General features: G+C 39.3%; 1 protein-coding gene across 2 annotated transcripts in view; it reads right to left on the minus strand.

The window, feature by feature from the left end:
* Positions 1-6,568: 6,568 nt before the first annotated feature.
* AP2A2 (adaptor related protein complex 2 subunit alpha 2) overlaps positions 6,569-20,047 on the minus strand; it is a 74,301-nt gene continuing 60,822 nt past the window's right edge. For both annotated transcript variants that reach the window (XM_070765202.1, XM_070765209.1), the window contains exons 14-22: positions 19,601-19,774; positions 18,102-18,262; positions 17,498-17,580; positions 16,605-16,694; positions 14,964-15,087; positions 12,851-12,967; positions 11,285-11,354; positions 10,116-10,250; positions 6,569-8,743 (exon numbers count right to left, since the gene is read on the minus strand). In XM_070765202.1, coding sequence (XP_070621303.1) covers positions 8,666-8,743; positions 10,116-10,250; positions 11,285-11,354; positions 12,851-12,967; positions 14,964-15,087; positions 16,605-16,694; positions 17,498-17,580; positions 18,102-18,262; positions 19,601-19,774 — 1,032 coding nt within the window. In that variant the 3' untranslated portion in view covers positions 6,569-8,665. The remainder of the gene's footprint in view (positions 8,744-10,115; positions 10,251-11,284; positions 11,355-12,850; positions 12,968-14,963; positions 15,088-16,604; positions 16,695-17,497; positions 17,581-18,101; positions 18,263-19,600; positions 19,775-20,047) is intronic.

The raw sequence follows: 20,047 nt of genomic DNA on the forward strand, positions 1-20,047 counted from the left end.
GAAATTAATGACAGGTAAAACTACAGGTCGATCAGAAAGATCGGCATTTCGAATCACTAATGTCACATAACGAGTGAGGCTCCTTATTACTTGCCCCATCTTCTGCCAGCATAGCAGTTTGGAAGCATGTGAAAATGCAAGTAGAAAAGTAGGGACTACCTTGGTGGGAAGGCAATAGCACTCCATGTACTTTCGGCATTTAGTCATTAGAGCCACATGACCATGGAGACGTCTTCAGACAGAAAGAAATGGAGATGTGCACTACCCCCTAGAGTCGGGAACGGGTAGTATGTATGTGCGAGGGGAACTTTTACCTTTACCTTAAAACCAAAGAATCAAGAGAGCATACTTTTCTTACTTTCCCCTACCTGGTAAGCTACCGAAGAGAACAATTTGGGCATTTACCATTAAATATATGGTAAAACTTGAGATAGAAATTTTGGTCTGTATTCCTCTAAAACACGAGGTCAAACTTGCCGCATCACGTTGCCATCACATGATATCAGCATGAGGCATCCAGCCTGCGGGCCACCAATTTGACACCCCTGCTCTAAAAAATGAATTCCAAGTCAGGATCAGTTTCCAAGAAGAATTAACCGGTAGTCCTTGCAATCATTCACAATTAAGACACTGATGAAAAAAGTGAGTTTATGACCAATGTTCTGCCATTCTTGCAGAGCTTTGCAGGTCTGTGAAGTGAAGGAAAGTTGAAGTATCATTAAGCACAATTGTGGTTTCACTTAACAATTGCATTAACGACCATGTGGCTTGTTCCAATTGTGATCACTAAGAACTATCTATATTGTGATAAGCTGAGTGTGCATGCTTCCAAAACAGGAATATGTACCAGAGTTTGGTGACCTGATCATCTTTGCATACACATGAGCAAATGTTGAATGGCACAAGGCTGCCTCTATAGGAAATTTGAACCTCACACATCAACTGGGCTCTCCATCAGAAGTTAAAAGGAAAGCAGCATGCTACTGGGTTCTGGAGCTGAAAGGAGCAGATTGTGTCTTGCAAGCTGCAACACTTTTTTATGCCCCACTAGCCTTTGAGCCAGCCTACAGCTCCCTTGGGTAGCTGAGTGGTTGTGTTGGAAATGGTCAAAAACCCACGAAACCATGTATTTTGGGGGGGGGAAGCCAACCCAAAGCTTGTGGGGACCACAAAATGGTGCCTTGCTTAATGATCATAACTTGCAGCTATAATGGGCAGATTCCATTAACATTATGACTTAAAGACTACCTGTAATAGAAAATGAAGAAGGTAAAGTGTTTCAGAATTCAAACAAGTAAGCATCTGTCACACGATACCCCAGAACTTGACAACATATGATAAGACAAAAAAGTCTATCAAGAAGACAACAAAAAAAAGAAAAGAAACAACTGGAGAAAATTATAAAATATAAAGACCTACAAATAGAAGTAGCACAATTGTGGGAAAAGGAAGCAAAGATAGTATCAATATTAATAGCAACTTGAGCACAATCCCAAAATGTCTTTGGCTTTGACAAATTACAGTGATCCCTCGAGTTTCGCGATCTCGATCTTCGCGAAACGCTATATCGCGATTTTTCCACCCGATGACGTCACTCTCTTCCTTCCTTTCTCATCTTTCTCTCTCTTTCTCTCTCTTGCTTCTTCCTCTCTCACACTCTCTTCCTCCCTCTCTCATCTCTTTCTTTCCTTCTCTCTCTTTCTCTATCTCTCCCCCTCTTGCTGGCAGGCGGCGGGCGGGCTAGCGGGGGCATCAGCGAGGAGCCAGGGTTTCCCCTTTGCATGGGCGGCTGGGAAACCCCGATCTTCGTCTGCTCGCTGCTGCTGCGCCGAGCAGATCAGTTGCTGGGCGGCCGAAGGAACCTTCCCTGGGTCTTCCCCCTCTTGCTGGCGGGTGGGCGAGCGGCGGGCATCAGCGAGGAGCCGGGGTTTCCCCTTTGCGTGGGCGGCCGGGAAGACCCAGGGAAGGTTCCTTCAGCCGCCCAGCAGCTGATCTGCTCGGTAGCGCAGCAGCAGCGAGGAGCCGAATCGGGTTTTCCCTTTGCATGGGCGGCGTGGAACGCAAACTCCACCATCTACGCATGCGCGGCCATAGGAAAAAAGGGCGCGCATGCGCAGATGGTGTTTTTACTTCCGCAACCCTACATCGCGAAAAATCGATTATCGCGAGGGGTCTTGGAACGGAACCCTCGCGATAATAGAGGGATCACTGTAATCATCAATTGCAAAGGCAGCTTTACTTGCAACAGTTTGCATCCTGCAACAATACTTTTAACATCATCAAATAATACCGTGTTTCCCCGATAGTAAGACAGCGTCTTACTTTCTTTTTACCCCCAAAAGCCCCCCTACATCTTACTTTCGGGGTATGTCTTATATTGGAAAAAAAATTGTCGAATTTTTTGTTTTAACCATAAAATTAACATTTATTAACAACCTGAACAGTATTGTATTCACCACAAAACAGTTTTATAAAAGGAAGTGCCAAGAATGTCTTGTTACAACATTGCATAACATGTAAAACAATGAAAATTGGTAAGAACGAGCAGTGGAATATTGGAAGATAAAACAGATTTATTCCATGACAACCATGTTATCATCCTCAGGAATATCATCATAAACATCCACACTCTTAGGTTCCTGTGGATTTTCTTGGGACTCTCGGGACGACATTTCTTGCCGAATCATTGGCCCATATTTCTCATGGGTAGCAACGGCACTGTCCTGAAATGAGCAGGCTTTGTCCAGGTAGCCAGCTCGCAGTGCATTTGCAACGCAGGTGTTAGTGATCTTATTCCAAGAATTCTTCACCCAGTTAACAATCTCTGGCAGTCTGGGCTTCACAAAGTTCCCACGTACATTTCTCTCCATTTGGTTTTCAATGTAGTCATTGATTTCCACACGCAGATAGTCCTTGAACGGCTTGTTAATGGCGATATCGAGAGTCTGAAGATAAGCCGTCATCCCTGCAGGAATCATGATTTGGTCGATTCTCCGCTCATGAAGGAAGTTTTTCATGGTTTTGGCGCGGTGTGTGCTGGCTGCATCCCAGATCAGCATCCCTCTTTTGTTCCCGCACATTACAAGCGGCAGCATTAAATCAAGCCACTTTCTTTTAACATCTTGTGTGGCCCAGGCTTTTTCAGTTTCCAGCACATAAATGCCAGAAACCCGCTCAATCTTCTCCTTCTTGCCCTTTGCAATGAGTAGCGGTGTTGCTTTAGTGCCATCCAGACGAATTGTCAAAATGCAGGTGACACGTGCACTTTCATAAGCGGTGGAGGGAACGTACACTGAGGAGGTACCTCGTTGATCAATGGTGGTTTGAGCTGCTTGGCCCATGAACACGGCGGTTTCATCCATGGCGATCATGTTGCAAAGACTGTATTTAGAGAAGTCAATGTCATCCACAAACCTCTTGTAGGCTAATGCACGTTTAACAATCTCAGCATCTTCCAACCTAAAGAGGGTTGTGGATCTTCTCAAAGACAGGTCATTGCGTTCAAGAAAGTTATCCACCCAGTGCTGTGATGCCTTGAATTGTTCAGGGGAAATGTCAAACTGTGGCGACACTGCAAGGGCATATTCCTGAATCTGAGCCCTGGTCACCACCAATGTCTTTGCTCTCCTGTCTGCAACCCATTCAGAGACCAGGCTTTCCAGCTCTGTATACATTGGTTGCCGACCACATCCAATCTTGCGCTTTTTAGCCATTCCGCTCTCCACTTTTTCACTCAGGTTAGTGTATTCTGCACGCCATTTTCGGACCAGTCGGTGATCCAACATTTTCTCCTTGCAGAACTGCACTACATTTTTGCCCCAAGATTCTTCGACAATCGCTTTTTTTATACTCCATGGTGTAACTCCTCCTTTTACCACTGGAACCGGAAGCACTCATGTCTAGGGGCAAAAAAACCTATTTTATTTCCTTCTTTGAAGCCACTAATACAGTAAGTTCCAAGTTTCATAATATTCTAAATCTTTCTCTTTCAATTCTAATGTCAATTTGTCTAGTTCCAAACATTCCAAAATCTTTTTTTACGTTTTTGGTTGGTACCCCTCATTTCCAGTATTGTGCTAGTGTGATTCTTACTGCTGTGAGAATGTGAATAATAACATTATTATTATTATTATTATTAACAACAACCCATTACCATAGGTGGTGAACCCATCCTTCTCTCTCTCTCGTTCTTATTTTCTTTCTCTCTCTTGTTCTTTCTCTCTCTTGTTCTTTCTCTGTTGCTCTCTCTCTCGTTCTCTTATTTTTTCTTTCTTTCCTTTCTCTCATTCCCTTTCTATCCTTTCTATCTCACTCTTTCCTTCTCTCCCTCCCTTTCTGTCTTTCCTTTCTCTCATTCCTTCTTTCTCTCTATCCTTTCTATCTCTCTTTCCTTCTCTCCCTCCCTTTCTCTCTTTCCTTTCTCATTCCCTCTCTCTCTATCCTTTCTATCTCTCACTTTCCTTCTCTCCCTCCCTTTGTCTCTTTCCTTTCTCATTCCCTCTTTCTCTCTATCCTTTCTATCTCTCTCTTTCCTTCTCTCCCTCCCTTTCTCTTTCCTTTCTCATTCCCTCTTTCTCTCTATCCTTTCTATCTCTCACTCTTTCTTTCTCTCCCTCCCTTTCTGTCTCTTTCCTTTCTCTCATTCCCTTTCTCTCTATCCTTTCTCTCTCACTCTTTCCTTCTCTCCCTCCCTTTCTTTCCTTTCTCATTCCCTCTTTCTCTCTATCCTTTCTATCTCTCACTCTTTCCTTCTCTCCCTCCCTTTCTCTCTCTTTCCTTTCTCTCATTCCCTCTTTCTCTCTATCCTTTCTATCTCTCACTCTTTCTTTCTCTCCCTCCCTTTCTGTCTCTTTCCTTTCTCTCATTCTCTCTTTGTCTCCTGGGGCTGACTGTGCCTGCCCTGCACCCCCCACCGTGGAGGGAAAGCATTTGGCATCGGCACCGCCAACCCCCCCTCCACGAGCAGCAAAAGCCTAAGCGTCGGAGCCGAAAGGCAAACAGCGCACCCCGCCGCTTAGGCTTTTGCTGCTCCTGGAAGGGGGGGAGGATTTTCTCCTCCCCGCCCCCCGGCAGCCAAACGGTGCTGAGGCTTTCGGCATCAGCGCCCACCCCTCCAGAAGCAGCAAAAGCCTAAGCAACTGGGCACGCTGTTTGCCTTTCGGCTCCGTCGTTGAGGCTTTTGCTGCTCGTGGAGGGGAAGGCGCCGATGCCGAAAGGCAAACGGCGCGCCCCGCCGCTTAGGCTTTTGCTGCTCCTGGAGGGGGGGGATCGGCGCCCACCCCTCCAGAAGCAGCAAAAGCCTAAGCGGTGGGGCGCGCCGTTTGCCTTTCGGCGGAAGAGGAGAGGGAGCGGATCGGGCGGGCGGGGGCAGCGCCTTCTACTGCCGGTGCCCCCCGCGGGCTGTCAGGAGGATGGGGACTGCGCGCCCATGGAAAAGGGCGCGCGGGGGGTATTTTGGGGTCCGAAGGCAAACAAGACAGGAGTTGCCATGGAGAGGACCTTGGAAGTGACGCCGGCTGCTTTAAAATAATAAATTTACTCAGCGGTAAGTTCCGCGGTGTCTTTCAGCGCTTCCTTACAAAAATGGGGGTGGGGGAGAAGGAAAGAAACTGGTACAGCAGCCGGCGTCACTTCCAAAGTCCTCTCCAAGCAGAGGATGCTACCTCTCCAAGCAGAGGATGAAACCACAGCCGGCTCCAGCAGAGGCAGAAAGTGACTGCAGCAGCGGCCAGTGGACGCTCGTAGACTGCCGGCGGCGGCAAAAGCAAGCATAACGTAGAGAGGATCTGGCGGCAATACCCCCCGTGTTTCCCCGAAAGTAAGACATATGTCTTACTTTCGGGGTATGGCTTATATTAGCCGACCCCCCTGAAACCCCCGATATGTCTTACAATCGGGGGTGTCTTACTATCGGGGAAACACGGTACTTGCCTTCCCCAAATCCTTGAGAAGGACTCAATAGGTGGAGATAAAAATGTCAAATCTAGTCTAAACATCTGAGTGTGTGACCAATAGTAATAATAACTAAACAATGTCGGTTAGCAGGCCCCAGGGGAAGAGCCTTCTCTGTGGCGGCCCCGGCCCTCTGGAACCAACTCCTCCCGGAGATTAGAACTGCCCCTACTCTCCTTGCCTTTCGTAAGCTCCTTAAGACCCACCTCTGTCGTCAGGCATGGGGGAACTGAGACATCTCCCCCAGGCATATACAATTGATGAATGGTATGTCTGTAGGTATGTTTGTTTAGAAAATGGGGTTTTTAAAATATTTTTAAACAGTAATTTAGATTTGTTGTAAATTGTTTTCACTTTGTTGTGAGCCGCCCCGAGTCTGCGGAGAGGGGCAGCATACAAATCTAAATAATAAATAAATAAATAAAAATAATGATATACATACACCCCATCGATATATTACAACACCCTAGGTTCCTGGGGAGGACTCAGAGGGTATAAAGACCAACTCCAGCTAAACAACACGCAGCTGTAATTTTGCATTGGTGTCAAAAGAGATTTCTTTTTTAAAAAAATAGATGCATTGAAAGTTCTTAGAATTGAGAATGAGGAAACATAATTTTAGTCTTCTAGCCATTTATTTTTTCTGCTAAAGGTAACATGATTAGAGTTATGTATTTTCAGATTCATACACTTATAATGAAATTGACCATATAAGCTGAAAATCCACTTTTCATATACTGAAATGGTTATACATAGATACCGGAATGTAGACCTAAGTTTACAGCATTTCATCATCCAGTTGAGGAATCTTTCACAAGTCAATAACAAATACTGCACTTGGATTACTAATACTGTTTTAGCCACAAAAAGTATTATTTCTGGTTGATAAAGAGGATATATAACTTTGGTAATCAAGTAACCTATCCCAATAAAGTTAAATTGTATATACCTGTACTTCGATTCTGTTCCCCATTAGGGAAACATAAATCAGCTGATTTGGAATCTTTATCTTTTTATGGATAAATCACATTTGCTCACAACTGCACAGGAAAGACCACCAGTGCTTTGCCATGATACTAAATAAATGCAACCACAGTGCCTTCAGAACTACCCTTTTAAAAGTTAAATGGCAGATCTTCTTAATATGTTATATGACAAGTTTCTAATTATCCCTTGCTTTAATGGCTTCCAGTTCCATGTGAAAAATGAGAATGCATTAACCTGTTTGTTGTGATCATCACTCTTAGAATTTCTCCAGTGAGAGGGGAATATTGGAAGTTATCCTAGTTTCATTACATGACCAAATTAATGCCATTTCATTTATCAAAATGTGCTAATTCAGTGGAGCCCAACAAATCTACCTTAAGCTTGCAAAAAACCCCAGTAATTCAGTACTCAAATTAGAGGCATCTGGATAATAGTTCTGTTTGGCTTAGACATGTAATTTTGTCTTCAAAAAAAAGAAGCTGATTAAACTCCCAAGGACATTTATTGCAATATAGATACCATTGCTTTTTTTCTTGCTTTACTGGGTGACTGTGATAACCCTTTTAGAATCATTTCAGAAAAGTGTGATTGAAACTTATTTCTACTTGCTAAAAAAAGATGTCAGGCTGAATTTCTGGAATATATTACAAATGCATTTCTCATGCACAGTAGATCATATCATTGCTAACCTTCTTAAAACAGTGCACGCAACCTTGTGATGTCAAAAAGAAATTATCAGACCATTATATTTTCAAAAGCTAACAATTTACTTAGGACCTGGATATACTAGACTTCTGTATCTGTGTGACCCACCCAAATGCTAACAAAAATATTACATTGAAATTGCCTATCAATAGTAACAGCCAGGGCTAGAGAATATAGAAAGATAGATTCTCTGGGATTTTTTTTAGTGTAGCTCCATGTGATTTTTTAGAAAAAATACACTCCAAGTGAATAATGGATTAACTAGAGTTCTCTAGAAACAGTGAATCTAATAATTCTGATTCTTTATTCCAGCATTTGATGAGAATTTTACTCTTTGGTAATTTTTCATTTGGAGGACATGGAAGGGTGAATTAAAACTGTTTAAAACAAATTGCTTGAGGTAGGGGGAAATAATATCCTTATGCCTCTGTGTACTGTACTCAAGGTCAATGCCCATAGCCTATTTTGAAAAATCCAACATCTGTGAGATTCATTACAACAGTCCTGACTTCCCATCACATTACATTGATGCACTTTGGACATTCTCAAAAGTTGATCTGCCTAAGATTGAGAAAGAATACAGCAGCAAGATAGCTACTGCACAGTCTCATCAAACAGAACTTTACTGATTACTGCTGGGGCAAAGCAATGATAGGAGAAGTGATCACAATATTACTAGCAATTTACATTGGAATTTCCAGGGGGAAATTCAAACAACTTTCATTTAGATCATTGTTAATCAAGGTAAGTCATCATAAAACCAACTCCTGACAAAATGCCTGAAATAGTTGAGGTGACAAACACAATGCCTCCTGGCCTCCTTGTGCCAGAAATACTTTCACATTTAGGTAACTTTACATTACACACATCTTTTATTCACATAAGAGGGACAGGTCCTTTAAGGCAGGAATGTGAATGTGATGGCAGTTATTTATGCAGACACTGGTGCACAGGACATTCCTGGAGCAGGACAAGAAAAACAGGCAGAAATAAAGAATCAAAGCTGGTCTTGAGTTAAGATTCAAAACTGTTCTGACAACAATTCGCATAATCTTCGTGAGACAGTTTCTTTACTTGTTCGTAGTGTTAGTCGGTACATCTGAAAAAATAATAATATAAAAAGTTTTATAAAGATTGGCTTTAAAATTGCCCAAATTCCTATTCTGCTTGTACGTGTTTTCTGTAACAATTTTAGATGTTTTAGAATCGGTCTGTCTGTCTGTCTGTCTGTCTGTCTATCTATCCATTATCTATCTATCTATCTATCTATCTATCTATCTATCTATCTATCTATCTATCTATCTATCTATCTATCATCTATCTATCAATCATCTATCTATCTATCTATCTATCTATCTATCTATCTATCTATCTATCTATCTATCTATGTCAAGTACATATTTGTAATATACATAGATATAACATTGTTTATATCAGGGGTCACCAAACTTGGCAACTTGAAGACTTGTGGACTTCAACTCCCAGAATTCTCCAGCCAGCATAGCTGGCTGGAGAATTCTGGGAGTTGAAGTCCACAAGTCTTCAAGTTGCCAAGTTTGAAGACCTCTGGTTTATATACACAAGATGGGTATTGATAAGAGGGAACATTAGGACAAGGATATTTTCCTCACTCAGCAATCTTTTCCTGCCTCCTCTGCTCCCACCCCTGAAAAATCTGATTGGTACTCAAAACGTCTTACATCCTCCAAACTTAATATATCACAAGTGATAGTGCTACATGTTGTACAATCATTATCACAATATTTACAAGTCCATGCATTTTGGCAAAAAAAAAAGAAGAAGTTTATTCCCTGATGCACACAATGGAAATGGAAAGCAACTTCAGGTAAGCTGTCACAAAATTAAAAAGTCTGAAATAAGAAAATACAAGTTCAAGAGGTTTTTGTTTCACCTGGAGAATTTACAGTACAAAAAAGGCAACCCAAAATCTGTATAGAATGGTACTCCATCCCAATGCAATTGATTGTCTGAATAATAAACGACACCCTGAATGCAATCTTGTAAAAACCAATTGTCTACATAGGCTGTACAATGAATACATGGCAAAGCTAGTATTGGGAGTGCTATAAAATGTATGCATCATAGGTGAAATGCTCCCGGTTCGGGCGGGTTGGTTGGTCGTTGTAGAGCTGGTAGCGATCACAGCGCAAGGCATCACCCACCCACCATCATTTGGGTTCTTTTACCCTCTGCACATGCCCAGAACACTTTGCATTGTCTTAGTTAAACCACTCAGCTAGCATGTATATTGTTAGAGCACAATCTTCAATGAAGCACTATGTCTGCATTTGGTGAACGAAAGGACAAAGAATGTTTAACACTCATGCAGTAAAAAACACTAGAATTTCTATTTTACTTTAGAAGATTCCTGTAAAAATACACATGGGGAAAATTAATTATTTCATACGATACATGCTCTTGGTTTGACAAATAAAATAAACATGAATTACCTCTGCCTGAAGGTTCGGTTCAAGACGCATCAAACAACCAATTTGTATTGATTTTGTGTGTATTATGCCAGCACCTACAAAGTTAGCAGGGTTAGGATCCACTTCTTCCAGTAGAGCTGTGCCAAAGCCAATGATCTGTAAAAATGGATTTAATTTTACTTAATGCATCTCTGTAAAAGATGAATTACTTAATTTTATTTAATTGAATTGACAGCCATTAGTCAACATACAGATGGAGAAAGGAAGGAGACATATAAAATGTATATGACTGAACAGAATACTAAACAAACATTTCATTAAGATTCAGATAGCTTCCATATTACAAAGAATGCAGAAGTATGCACTAAAGAAAGAAATATAGTAATATGGTAAAATCAAATATCCAAACCAGTTTTACCAGATGAAATAAACTAACGAATCACCCAAAAAACATTTAGACATAAATAATGTTGACTTGGGCACTAAAAAATAATTGATAGTGAAAAGGAAAAATTTGATGAAATCTATTTTTTGTTTTTGGGGGGAAACATTTTTTTCAGAATCAGGTAATACAATATAGACAAGGGAAAGATGCATTTAAAGATTGTCACAATGTACATAGTGTGTAGTGCATTATTTTGAATAGCTGATGATTAACAAAACGCTACTAATGAAAAAATAAGTTTATAAATTCCTTCTGTCTTTTTAAAAAATGATAGTTTGTTAGCTTTTTGTTTTATTTTTTAAAGCATCTTTTTATTTTTGTAAGCACAGCAAGCACAACAAATTTCTACTTCTTAATGAATAAAACAGAATCTTTCAAAAGACAAAGGGAAAAAAAAGATACCAAAATTAAGAAGCACTGAAATACTATGGTGGTAGAACAAAACTTTGGCTGTTTAAGTGTGTTTAAGTAAGAAGCAATGCAAATTTCCTACCATTCAATTACCAACTAATGGAGTCCCGTGCTGTTTTGTCTCCTAATGTCCAGATATTTATTTTTTTAAAGTATGGCTGTGTAAGCTGTTATGTCCAGAGCTTTAACTTTACTATCATTATAAGGTGTTTTTAAAAAACAAATGAAAGACAACAGCTCTATTTTCCATTATTATAAAGTTCTGAAGTCACAGAAACAACTATGCTTGAAGGCGAAATAGAACTGTTGAGGCAAGATAAATCATTATACTTACTTTTGCCTTCGTAATTTCAGCATCCATTGGATGGTTTGCTTTAAAGATATTCTGTACTTCTTGTTGAGGGCTATGAAGAACATCAAGAGTATTAATAGTTCATATTTATTATATTTATGCAGCAAAATGTTAACACATTTTACACGGAAGTAGCAGTGTGATACATGGATGCTTATAGCACTTTCTGCTAAACAATGAAACTTATAGGATTTACATAGCAATGGTCTAACCAATGAACCAAAACCAGGTATCTTTAGGTAAGTAGGCTGCTCTTTAGCTATGTGGATAGAGAAATATATGGACATATGGATAGAGAGATGGAAGAAGTGTCAAATATTTTCCAGGACTTCAGCCGACACCAAAATAAATGGACATGCAGAAAGATAAAATTTGTTTAGCTTCTGCTACATTAATGCTTGCAATTTATTAAACAATTCTATATTTAATTTTAGCTCCTTAAAAGATAGTACCTAAAGTAGTCCATGTTATACTAAACCTGGAAGAATAAATTGAATCATTCTGTTTTTGATAATGTATGAAATTTTCCTAACTGGAGATGAATATGTGAGTTCCAATATTGACATTCCGAATTTCTGAAATAGCATGGCCAGTATAACATTTGTTTAGCCATCTATTTAAATCTATTCTCTTTCGTACACTGATTCCACACACGAGTCACCTAACAGAGCATTCATGATAGGCTGGAGTCATAGAAACCAAAGAGATATTCACTGGGTTCACATATAATATTAATGTAGTTTAGGTGTCTTTATTAAGTTGTGTAAACTTATTGTGAATCACTGTGACATACTCAATCAAGTTAAAGTAAACCACAGTCTTATAGATTGTGTTAGAGGAGGCACAGCCTCTCGCCTGAAATGCCTTACACAAATGTAGCAGGCTTCTTCTGTTTAACTTATCTCTGAATCATAAATGTACCACAGTTTGGGACTGCTCTTCTAGGAAGAATAATGAGATAGAAGGAAGTAAGAGAGCAGTATGCCACCAGAGGTCTACTTAATATGGAACTCTGAATGAGAAAAGGCAATGTATGTGGCTGCAAAATGGTAGCCCTTTTTATAAAATCCCAAATTAACAATAATGTAGGGCAAGTAGCCAAACATAGTCAAAAAACAGACTCAAAAGTAGGACTGAATTGCTTTGCAGGGAAAAAAGGATGTGGAAAAGGATGTCAAACCTGGCTCCTACAGAAATAAATCATGAATTTACAAGGAATCCTTGGTGCTCAATGAGCTTGGTTGTTTTCTTGCAGATGTTTCATTACCCAATCTAGTTATTATCATCATCAACAACAACATGATGTTACCCGGTTTAGTCAATGAAACACCTGCAACAACAACAGAAAAACCAACCAAGTTCAGAGAGCCCCAAAGATTCCTTCTTTCGACCTTGAGTTACAAATATTCTCCTTCATGAATTTACATCTAAAGAGGTTCCTTTTGTATTTGAGCTAGGTGTCAGTGTTCACTAAAATCCAAGTGACAACCTGGAAAAAGTAATATAGTATATAACAGTTAAGGACATGCAAGATTAAAATAATTTTACTTGCTCAGTTGTTTCCATCTCTGGAAGAAGTCGTTAGCAGCCATTTCTGTAGGCTGGAAAAATTTGTTCAGCGTGATAGGTAGCTTCACGGAGATATTTTGTAAAGCTCCTCCATATCTGGAAACAGCAATGACAAAACTTTTAAAGAAAATCTTCTTTCCTGTTTTTTCATAAGTAGCCATTTTTAAACCATTTGACCCATTTACACCTTTTAAAATAATATTATTATTTTATTATTATTATCCCTAAAAAACAACCCCAGACTATTGTTTTAAACAAGTACCTCACTAGCAGCCATCCCAAACTGGATTGTCAACTCTCCTCTTCCAAATAATAGGTACAACACAAAATTTAAGGTCAGCACAGTAAGCAAATTATGTTTGCTGATCCCAATCATCTCAGTGAAAGCACATCAGAAGAAGATATTTTTCTCTTGCTTACAAAAAGCAAGGAATGTAGGAGATTCATGTGTTTCCCAAAGGGAGATTTCCCATAAAGCAGGAGGTCACCACTGAGAATGATTGCCATCCTACCCACATCCATGAACTTTGCAAGGAGTAGGGACCGTTTGCAGGCTCTGTCTATATGACCAGACCAAGCAATCAGGTTCTATGCTTCAAAGGTGTTGCCTGATGGCAGAACGTTTTACATGATATTTATTTATTATTTATTTTATTTAATCAAATTTATAGGCTGCCCTTCTCCAGTGGACTCAGGGCGGCGTACAGAAGTAGAAAAAAAATACATTATAAAACACCACAATATTAAAAAACAATCATCCATCACTCATCCACTCCACTGACACATTACTGGCCGAAGCAAGATGTTATCACTTAACGCCCCCAGGCCTACCGGCAAAGCTGAGTTTTTAAAGCCTTTCAAAAGGCCAGGAGGGTGGGAGCAGTACTAATCTCTGGGGGGAGTTGATTCCAGAGGGCCAGGGCCACCACAAAGAAGGCCCTTCCCTGCGGTCCCGCCCACCAACACTACTTAGCTAACAGGACCCAGAGGAGGCAAACCCTGTGGGATCTGACTGGCCACTGGGACATATGAGGCAGAAGACGGTCCCGTAAAGTAATCTGGTCCTAAGCCATGTAGTGCTTTGTAGGTAATGACCAACACTTTAAATTGCATTCAGAGACGAATTGGAAACCGATGCAGCTCACGGAGTGATGGAGATATATGGGTGTATCTGGGTAAACCTCTTATTTGTACCAATATCATGTATATAAGCAGTGTTATATCTTTGTATACTATCAATATGTACTTGACAAAATAAAATAAATAAAAATAAATAAACCCATTGAGCAGAATAAATAAATAAATAAATAAATAAAGAGGGAAATGAAAAGCAGAGATGTAGACAGTTGTACCTACTTATTCTAAAAATGACTATGTGATAAATATTACTCATAAGAGGGACTTGGAGACCTGGCCTAAAGACTACAGTAGTACCTCTAGATACGAGTTTAATTCGTTCCCGAAGGGAGCTTGTATGTCGAACAACTCGTATCTGGAACAAATGGCTTTAGACTTTGTTTTTCCCCTCCGATATAACCAGAAGCAAGGATTCTTTCGCCACCTAGTGGACGCTCGGCTCGTATCCCGAATTTGAGCTCGGGTTTGGAACAGAAATTTCTCTCCCCTCGTGGCTCGTAACTTGGAATACTCGCATGTGGAGCAGCTCGTATCTAGAGGTACTACTGTATTGTACAAAATAAAGTCAAGCCTATTTCCCCATGAAAAAAAATTCAACTAAAATTCATCAAAATGTTTAATTTGCCCATCTATGAAGCAGAAATACATGATAATATTAATCCCTTCAAATAATTACTGTGGCAGAACCATGTGCTTTGTGAATAGCTGCTGCTAATAGTTAACTTACTCCTTTTTGTTCCTCTTTCATTTTTTTCCCAACTCTTTGCTCAACCCAACACACCCACATACACACACAATTATGCTTTATATCTGAAGGCCACAAAAGTTTACGCCATCATCAATAAGCTAATCTTTAAGGTCACAAAATACACATTTTTGTGAGTTCATGGAAATGGATTACTGCAGTTATTCCTCTAGAAGTGCGCTTAAATGAAAAGCAATGTTCATACTATACCTGAACTGAATGTTTAAGGCTGGCGCTTCCATGAAATCTGATATACACTCAATATTTACAATCTGTTGCATTTGAGCACCTCCTTCCACAGTGGGGTCAACAGGTTTAGTCTGCAGATTCAGATGTAATAAGTTAAGGAAACATATTTATCTTCTAGTCTTCTTTTGCTGACCCTTGCAAAGATTGAATCTGGTCATAAAGGATTGGCAAGATTAAAATAGGTAGAACGGATATAAATAGATTAAGAGTATGTCTGGAATTAAATACCATGTTTTTCAGAATATAAGAGGCACCTTTTTCCTCTCTAAAAGAGGCTGAAAATTTGGGTACATCTTATACTCCGAATGTAGCTTTTTCAAAGACTTTTTTTCAGCCCTAACTAGATGCTAATGATCTTCCTGGCTTCCTATTCTCTCTGAAGAAGTTTTTTTCCAGCCCTAAGTCTTTGCAGGTTTGCTTTCATTCATACTCCCTCTGAAAAAGGCTTTTCCAGCCCTAAGCAGGGATAAAATAATGTGCTGAAGCTGAACAGACTAAGGACGCTAGCCAGATGAATACCTGATAGGTAGACTTTTTTCCCTATTTTCCTCCCCCAAAGTAAGATTCGTCTTATATTCAGGTATGTTTTATACTCCAAAAAAATACTGTAGGTTGCTTAGAAGACTTAAAAATTATTGCGATAGACAGGTCACGTTAGTGGATATTTGTCCATGAAATCACTAAGAATGAATAAAAATTAATTTTAAAAGTATAAGTTTGCATAGGATTAATTATGGAAGGCCCATCTCCCTTCCAAGTAGAATTATTTTTATCATCTCACTCTTACTCTGTGATCTTTAACTTAGAAACACCGTTCAGAATACAACCACCAGCTTTCTGCTCGTAGACTATCGACCAATATGCATAGAGATGGTTGGAAAAGGGATCCTGCACTTATATCTGCTTTCCCTGTCTAAAAGACATATTTTGCATATCTCTCTTATTAGTTAGGTTGGTATTCTCAGTACTTCCATAATTTACTTTCTTTCAGTTCAGCTCTCTTTCTTTTCTGACTGTGCAGTACACATCCCCATCTTCACCATCTATCTTTCCTTAATGGAGGAAAACATCACACACTCTACCTGTTACAGATTTAAGCAGCTGAACCTCTCTTTCCATCATGATCTCTGCTAAATAAAAATCGTACTGATTTTCATTTACATGGTGGTTATTGAAACGGATGTCCAAGAGCTGCCTCTATGTTGGTTGAGGCAGGCAGGATTCCCTTGAGTACCATTTGTTGGGGGTCAAGGGAAAGGGAGAATTTGGCCTTCTCTTTCTGCTCAAGATCCCCAAGAACAATTGGTGGGCCACTGTGTGACACAGAATGCTGTACTCGGTGGGCTTTGACCTGATTCAGCATGGCTCTTCTTAAGTTCTTATGTTCTCACAAGCACAATCTCAAGACTAGTTTATTAGTTTCTTATAATTATATGGCTAATTTGAAAGGGTTTTTTCCTGCTTTTTAAAGCCATATGCCAGGCAAACAAAGCAGCAAGAGCATTGTACTAAACTAACAAAGAATGCCTGATAGTGTAACACAGTCATATTTTTGTAGTCCGGAATGTAATGTAACTCATTTATATAAGTGACAAAGGATATTTGACTGAAGATCATCTGAACAGATTAATGTTGGAACAAAATTTAAAAATGGCGTGGAAGTTTTATTGCCATAAAATATGAACATACGACCTAGAAGAAAGAAGAAAATGTCTTAATCATACAATCCACATTACCGATGAAGTCCACTAAGAACATTTATAAAAAATCTCACCAAAAAGTATTTGTTATGTCTTCAAAATGTCATGTGAAATTGTGAAGGGAGCTTTTGAGCAGAAAATGAATGGTTATTTATGTTTTCAAAACAAATGCTATGTGCTGGGTGGATATTTGGGAAACATGGAAACCATTATAGTTAGTTTTAAAATACATGTAATCCTCAGATTATATCCATTGATTCATTAGCTGTTAGAAATTGAAATTGGTGTTGAAGAACAGGGTTTTACTACCAGTCCCCAAAGTTATGGCTGGTGCAGCATTCCCATAGTCAAGTGATTACAATTGGGGCTCTTGGCAACTGACTTGCCATTAAAATGGTTTCAACATCTTGCAGTGACACCAAGTTCCTTCTGGTTCAGACCAAGATCACCCGAACCATTAGCGACCTGCTGGTGAAATGAAGATGGCATCATCGATCCAGTTCTGTCTGTGCTGGTCCATTCCCGGCACCATCTCTCTCTCTCTCTTTTTTTTTTTTGGCGGAGGGAGGGTGGGTATTTTCGGTGATTTTTTTTGGTGTTTGGATAGCTTCTCCTCATCCTTTGCTTTGAAAAAATGGGCAACTCATTAGGAATCAAAGTAACTATCTTTAAACTGAAAACTTGCCATGCCAAAGCCATTTTTGGGGGGAGTTTAACCCATGACAAAACTATTATAACTTTAAAAAAAACAGATCTAAAACAGCAATTATCACAATTTTAGATCATTCAACTCACCCAGGTTCTGACGAAATTCAGATTTCAGACCAATCTGTAGTAACTGATTCTCAAACAGGACCCCATTGTTTTTGCAAACAAATCTAAAAGTAAAGAATTATTTAAATTATTTAAATTTTATTTAAACAATTATATACATTACTCCAATCTTGGAAAGGAAATATACTCAAGAGTAATAGAAGACATAAGAATCTAGATAGATTACAGATTGAATTTTTACCTTAGAGAAGAAAATGCTTTCCAATTATTGAAAAATTATTTTGAGCAGGGTAGGTAATCTGATTAAAATATTTAACCTTGCTAATAACATATATGGAAACATGTACATTCACAATATATAGGACTTAATTAGGAGCGCTATACCAATAGAAACTGCCAAGTTTAGAGCTGGTCCTTTCTCTATAGCAATTATCCAGTTTAATAATCCATCATCTGGAGGATATAGAAGTTAGTCAATCCTGTTTTTGGAAAAATAAGCCATATACAAGTCAACTTAAAGTGACAAAACAGTTTTGAAACTTCATGGAAAGACAGAATAACTACATTATATAAACCCTGAGAGGAAAAAGAATAGAAGAAATGGAAGCACTGATTTATTACATGCCTTGCAAAGTTGTCTTCTGAACCAGGAGCAAGTGATGCAGGATTTGCAGAATTGTCTGAAAACACATCCACTAACAAGCTACCACTTGATGTTGCAGGAACAGAATTTGTGACTGCAGCTGCACCAAGACCTAACAGGTCTGCTGAAGGAGATGGAGTAGACTGCAATAAACAACAGGCATTTTAAATATTAAATAAATACAGAACCAAGATACCCCCCTCATTCTGTTAATGAAAGATCAGGTGCTACACCACAATCTTTTTCAAACTTGGCAACTATAAGATACATGTCTTCAACTAAGAAATTTCAATTTCCTGGCTGGACAGAGCTGGGGATTGACATATTTTAAAGTTGCCAAATTTGAAGAGCACAGTTTTTCCATTTTGACTTTAAAATAAATATAGTACTAAAGTTTTTTTTAAATTCTTACTTAGTGCATGTACACACACACACACATCTAGACATTAGGGCTGAAAAAAAGGTGGAAGATCGCTTGCTAGCAAAGCATGGAAGATTGCTTCACTGGTGTTAGGGCTGAAAAAAGGCTTCTAAAGCACAGAAGCCCAGCCCGATTGTTGGAGGGAGCAGCTATGAAAAAAGAAGAGACGGGAAGGTCGCTTAGCTAGCAAAGCATGGAAGATAATTTCACTCATTAACACCTCATTAGGCCTGGGAAAAAAGCTTTAGTAAAAACTACATTTGGAGTATAAGACGCACACAATTTTCAGCCTCTTTTGGGGGGGGGAAGGTGCATCTTATACTCTGAAATATACGGTGGGTAGGATTCCCAATTTTTATTCCCACATGTTCCATTTTGGCTTCCCATATTTAGACCCTGCAGATTTGACTGGAAAGGTCGAAGGTGAGCTGCAGAATCTGATCAAGCAGGACTTTTGAGTTCTGTTGATGTTAAACTTGAGCAATAGATACAGAGCACCTGATGATGATAATGTAAAGGAAAAAGCCTATGTGCGTAGCCTGTTACACACAAAATGGATGCAAATCTTAATATAGAATTAAAACCATCAATTCGGTGTCTGTTTAAGAATACTAGTGGCTAAAAGTACAGGAAATATGAGAAAACTGTGTATCTCTGCATTCACTCATAAGACATTCGTGGGTTTGTGTATTCTTCTATTTTCAGTCATGATCAATATTAACTAAGTGGGTGACTTTGCATACACATACTAAGTCCTTCTCTGGAAATATTTATATTTATTAAGCAAAACACAACATCTATGATAAAGACAAATGGAAGATACTTTCTTGGTGAGAGTTTTTATTTATTATTATAAATTATCACTTAGAAAATGATTATAAAAATGTTAAAATAAGGCTGCAGTAATAAAACTCATAAAATTAAGGGCATGTAAAGACCTTTAATAATCACATTATCGGCAATATTGCAGTAAAGGTCTGAAATTGCTTAAGTATTAATGTCTACACAAGAGTGATATCCCCCCCTTTGAAACAGCAAAAAAAAGATACTATAAACCTACCGCCGTGCTTGCATTTACAAGGGTGGCTTCAGTGCTACCATTGATATCCGAGCTTCTTTCCTTTTTGGTTTCTTCCAAATCAGTAACTGTATTGGGACCCTTTTTCTTTTTCAGCTTGGTTAGAATGGAGGATTCCCTCTCTGGAAATGGAGGCATTTCTTCTAGCACTGTTGCCTTAAAAAGAAACCGAGCCACCGTTTGGAAACGTAAAGAAACATGCTTTGATACCTTAACATATAGCAACAGCTTTGTTTAAGTCAGGAGTGGATTTCTCTCTCTCTCTCTCTCTTTCTCTCTCTCAAAACCTGAAGGTCACCTGAGTGCTGACCATATTAACTATTTTTCACCCTATGGGTGGCCCTTGGGAGAGAGTGGAGCAGTTCACTAAGTCTCCCTTCCTTGGTGATTTCCCGGAAGGCTCTTTTCACACCAAGCAGAGATATCATG

Source organism: Erythrolamprus reginae, chromosome 1 (genome assembly GCF_031021105.1).
Source record: "Erythrolamprus reginae isolate rEryReg1 chromosome 1, rEryReg1.hap1, whole genome shotgun sequence".
NCBI classification, from domain to species: domain Eukaryota; kingdom Metazoa; phylum Chordata; class Lepidosauria; order Squamata; family Dipsadidae; genus Erythrolamprus; species Erythrolamprus reginae.